Source organism: Saccopteryx bilineata, chromosome 1, assembly GCF_036850765.1.
Source record: "Saccopteryx bilineata isolate mSacBil1 chromosome 1, mSacBil1_pri_phased_curated, whole genome shotgun sequence".
NCBI lineage: Eukaryota > Metazoa > Chordata > Mammalia > Chiroptera > Emballonuridae > Saccopteryx > Saccopteryx bilineata.
The window spans coordinates 394,020,015-394,025,502 of NC_089490.1; the positions used below are offsets into that span (position 1 = coordinate 394,020,015).

Below are 5,488 nucleotides of genomic sequence, written 5' to 3' on the forward strand. Positions count from 1 at the left end.
AAAAAAAATTAAAAAGAATCTTACAGGTTTACAAGGAAGCTGTCCCTTAAACTTGGGTCTAGAATGAATATTTTCATTGGGGTCTCAAATGGGAAGGACTGAACACATCCTGTCCTCAACACAGTCCTAAGGTGGGCTTTTCTTTGTAGACACCCTGGAATTATTAACATAATTCCAAATTTAGCATTGTCGTAGCCTTCTACTGTTTTCTAGGTGGCAGAAAGTAACTCCAGAGTTTGAATTCTAAGTAACAAGTTCCTGAACATCAGAGTATTACATTTAGTACTATTCCTACTGGATCACATTCAAAAATAACTTAGAGAGGAAATTCACTTTTCACAGGAATTAAATGATTTTACTGTTGAGAAAATCAAGGATCTAGGAAAATCAACAGAGATTTTTATTTGAAAGGCTTTCTGTATGTCCTAATCCTTCATATTAAACCATAAAGTACACCCAAACAGGTTGTTTGCGGGGTGATTTATTACTCTTTTATTTTGGAAAAAATGCTCTATTTTTTCTTCATCTAGTCTATTCTCATCTTTCTTATCCTATTATCTTCAAATATAATTCCACTCTTTTAAATAGCAGAACTTTTCTCTTTTTCTTTTTTACTGAGGGAGACAGAGACAGAGAGAAGGACAGATAGGGTCAGACAGACGGGAAGGAACAGAGATGAGAAGCATCTCTCTTGGTTGCGGCACCTCAGTTGTTCATTTATTGCTTCCTCATATGTGCCTTGACCAGGGGACTACAGCTGAGCTAGTGAAGTGACTCCTTGATCAGGCTAGCAACCTTGGGCTCAAGTTAGCTACCTTGGGCTTCAAGCCAGTGACCAGGGGTTCATGTCTCTGATCCCATGCTGAAGCCAGCAACCCCGTGCTCAAGGTGGTAAGCCGGTGCTCAAGACCGTGACCTCGGGGTTTTGAACCTCAGTCCCCTGTGACCCAGGTCAACACTCTATCCACTGTGCCACTGTCTGGTCAAGCACCTACATATTTTTTTAAGTATCACATAGCATTTTATTTTCAAACTGAAGGCCCTCCTTCTTTCCTTTCTCATTTGTCTTTACTTTTTCTTTGATTTTCATTGAACGTATTGAGGTGACACTGGTTACCAAAATCATCCAGGTTTCAAATGCACAAGTCTACAACACATTTTTTGCATACTGTATTCTATGTTAACCCCTTCAAGTCAAGTCTCTGTTCATCACCCTTTATCCCGTCTACACCCTCCTCCAAACCCCACCCCAGCAATCAACACACAAATGTTCATGTCTGTGAGTTTGTTGAACTAGACATTGGTGATCTCAAAATAATATCTGGAATATGAGAGTCTTTGGATAAAAAGATGTTTGTGTTAAAGAATTTTGTCTTCTGATGGATAAACACCCGATTTGAAGAAAAAAAAACACGATATTTTTTGAAAAAAACATTATAGTTTGCTATAATATAGAAATAGTAGAAAAAACCTGGAATTCAAGTCAGTAAACCTGGTTTGAAATCTCTATCTTTCTATGAGTTTAAATATTTTAGATTCCACATACAAGTGAGATCATGCAGTAGGAATTTTCTGCATGTGGCGTTTCTCACGAGGCACAACGTCCTTTGCTCATAGAAGCAGAGTGGAGAATGGTTACCAGGGTCTGGGAGGAGAGGGCAATGAGGAGATGATGGTCAAGGGGTACAAAGTGTAGTTATGCAGGATGGATAAATCCTGAAATCTAATACACAACCATGTGACTATAGTTGACAATATTGTATGTTTAAGATTTGTTTAAATGGTAGGTCATTGTTTTTATTTTAATTTTTAATGGATTATGTTGACATGGTTTCAAATGTCCCACTAACGTAACACCCTCCACACGCTGTATTGTGCCCCCTTCATGCCCCAAAGTCTCTTCCTACCCCTGTTCCCCTTAGCACCCCTCCTCTACCTCCAGGGTAGGTTTCAAATGTCCTTGTAACAAATAAATATTTAAAAATACTTGCTAAAGAGTCTTTAAATCTCCATCTTTTAACAATTTATAGCCCTGATTCTGGAAAAATAAATATTCTTCTCTGTTTAGCCCTAAAGTGAGGAAGGTTGGGTTAAGTCACCTCTGAGGCCCTGAAACTTTAATGATCACTTTGTCTGTGATATTGCCTTTTTTATATTTTTAGTGAGAGGAGGGGAGGAAGAGACAGACCTCTGCATGCGCCCTGTCCAGGATCCACTGGGAAAGCTAAGGGGCGATGTTCTGCCCAACTGGGGCCATTGCTCTGTTTGCAACAGAGCCATTTTTTTAGCGCCTGTGGTGGAGGTCATGGAGCAATCCTCAGCACTCAGAGCCAACTCGCTCTAACTGAGCCATGGCTGCAGGAGAGAAAGAAAGAGGGGAGTGGTGGAGAAGCAGATGGGTGCTTCCATGACCGGGAATCAAACCCAGGACATCCACATGTCAGACCGATGCTCTACCATTGAGTCAACCAGCCAGGCCTTGTCTGTGATATTTGTATGTGCTCTGAACAATGACTGAAACTCTCCATACCACCAACAGCTCAGTGAGCCCAAGTGAGGTCCTTGTGTCTCTAAGTAGAGGGAGAAGTACTTATGAGAGCCAGATTCATCTCTTCTTTTAAAGGAGATGAGGATTCAATAATCAGACTACATAATTAACTACATAAGCCTTACCTACTCCCTGTAATCCTGATATATCAAAGTAAGCAACAGACTCTCTGAGCTGGCAGAAAGGTACAGTGGAAAAACAAAAAAATAAAAAACTATTCACCAGACACTTGTCTGAAATGACAAGACAGATTTTATTCAAGACTGTTGCAATAGGGGTGAAGTGTATTACAATAGGGCAGACAGATTAGCCTCAACTCCAAATACAGGACAAGTGTGAATTTATAGCCAAGGAACGGAGGGAGGAGATCAGTGGCTGGAATCTAAACAGACACATCAGGAATAGAGAGATTCTTGTTGAAATAACTTAGCAGGATTCCTACTAAAAACAAGCCAAGAACTTAGATACAAGGAGTTGCGATCGAGGGTGGGGGATAAAGAATTTGATTGCAACAAGGGGGGAGGGGGGACTTCTTGCCAAACTGATCTAGTAGAACTCTTGCTAAAACTGGGCTCAACAATGAAAGCCAGGGAAGGACAAGGTCGAGTTCCAGCTGAGAACAGAGTTCAGAGGAGCCTAACAAAAATTTGATTGAAAAAGGAGTCTTGCCTGACCTGTGGTGGCGCAGTGGATAAAGCGTCGACCTGGAAATGCTGAGGTCGCCGGTTCGAAAACCTAGGCTTGCCTGGGCAAGGCACATATGGGAGTAGATGCTTCCTGCTCCTCCCCCCTTTCTTTCTCTCTCTCTCTCTCTCCTCTCTCTCTCTCCCTCTCCTCTCTAAAATGAATAAAAAAAGAAAAAGAAAAAGGAGTCTTAGCCAAGTCAGAAAAATAATTTGGGTTCAAATCCTTGATTTGCCACCTATTAACTTTGCAATTATGCAAATGTAGCTGAGTCATTAACTGCTGTAAGCTCCAATTTCCCCTATATAAAATGGAGATCATCACAACCACTCTATAGACCCCACAGAGACATTATAAGAATCAAAATCAAGATGATATGTTGCAGGTGAAAGCCTTTGGTAAAGTAGAAAGTTTCGCAGGCCTGTGAGGAAGTTAAGCCACAGGCGAATGACCACTGTCCTCTCATCTCCCTCTGGTCACGGTAAGGACATAATAATGGTTCTACCTGTCAACCCACTGGAAGAACCATCTGGATAGAGAAATTCCGGACCAGTGTTCTGATTAGCCATGCTCATTTGGATGCTTGAAAGAACATTATAACAATATATGATGAACGATGTGCCCTCTCGTGATACCATACTCCTAAATCCTAACACGTCTCCTTCTGGTGCAGACCTGGCAGAAGGTGACCTCGCCATGGGCCCCAGCAACCACACCAGTGTCAGGGAGTTTGTCTTCCTGAAACTCACGCGCTTCTGGGAGCTGGAGATTTTCTTGTTTGTGTTCTTCCTTGCTGTGTATGTGACAACCGTGCTGGGCAATGCCCTCGTTGTGGTGACCATCACCTGTGAGTCCCAGCTCCACACTCCCATGTACTTTCTCCTGAGGAACAAATCCATCCTAGACATTGTTTTCTCTTCAGTCACCGTTCCCAAGTTCCTGGTCGATCTCTTGTCAGAGAGGAAAAGCATCTCTTACAATGGCTGCATGGCCCAGATCTTTTTCTTCCACTTTGTTGGTGGGGCAGATATCTTTTTCCTCTCTGTGATGGCCTATGACAGATACCTTGCAATCGCCAAACCCTTGCATTATGTGACCGTTATGAGGAGAGAGGTGTGGGTGGCCTTGGTGGTGGCTTCCTGGGTGGGTGGTTGTTTGCACTCAATTGTCCAAGTAATTCTGATGCTTCCCCTTCCCTTCTGTGGCCCCAACATGCTGGACGCCTTCTACTGTGATGTGCCCCAGGTGGTTAAGCTGGCCTGCACAGACATCTTCGTTCTGGAGCTTCTCATGATCTCTAACAATGGGCTAGTGACCCTGTTGTGGTTCCTCCTGCTTCTGGGGTCCTACACCGTCATCCTGGTGATGCTCAGAGCTCACTCTGGGGAGGGCAGGAAAAGGGCCTTCTCCACGTGCACCTCCCACATCCTGGTAGTGACTCTCCACTTTGTGCCATGTGTTTACATCTACTGCCGGCCCTTCACTACACTGCCCATGGACACAGCTGTGTCCATCAATAACACGGTCATCACTCCAATGCTGAACCCCATGATCTACACCCTGAGAAACCAGGAGATGAAGTCAGCCATGAAGAGACTGAGGAGGAGACTTGGATCTTCTAAAGTAATAAGCTGGGGTGAGCAGTCAGACTGAGGTTGGAAATGTAACTCAGATTTGATTTTCTCAAACTGCCACCTAGGAGTAAGAGGTGTAATCTACATCCTCTCAGCCCTTCAACTGTAGCAGAAGGATACAAGAATAAAAGGAAGAGGTGAGATGAAACAACATAACCATAGGCTTGGGGATGGGAGAAGTATGTGGTAGAAGGTTGAAATCAATAACATAAATGCTATTTTGGTGTAATCTGTGACTCTCAGCCAACATATTTTACCTCATTTCCACTGACTGCAATATGGAAATAATTGATCTGCTAATGAGCTTGTCATAGGAATGAAACGTGGTAAATGCCTTGAGGATGATAGTGACAATGTGAGTGGCACTCTAGGTATTAATCAGACATATAGTCTATATTCCCTATTATCTACCCCTCTATCCCTAATCATGCACATATACAGAATACAGAGGTTCTTATTTCATACATGCTTTCTCTAGTGACAGTCATTTCTAGTCAATTATTAATGTAATTTGTTTTTTTAGTGAGAGAGAAGCACAGACAGAGCAAACAGACAGAAACGAAGAGAGAGGAGAAGCATCAACTCGTAGTCTCAGCAGTTCAGTTGTTTATTGATTATTTTC

At 42.7% G+C, this 5,488-nt stretch overlaps 1 protein-coding gene across 1 annotated transcript; it reads left to right on the top strand.

Annotated features, from left to right (window-relative positions):
• The first annotated feature begins 3,928 nt into the window (after nucleotides 1-3,928).
• Nucleotides 3,929-4,885, top strand: LOC136319716 (olfactory receptor 4D6-like). The gene has a single exon (XM_066252842.1). The coding sequence runs from the start codon at nucleotides 3,929-3,931 to the stop codon at nucleotides 4,883-4,885; it is 957 nt and encodes a 318-aa protein (XP_066108939.1).
• The last annotated feature ends 603 nt before the right edge of the window (nucleotides 4,886-5,488 follow it).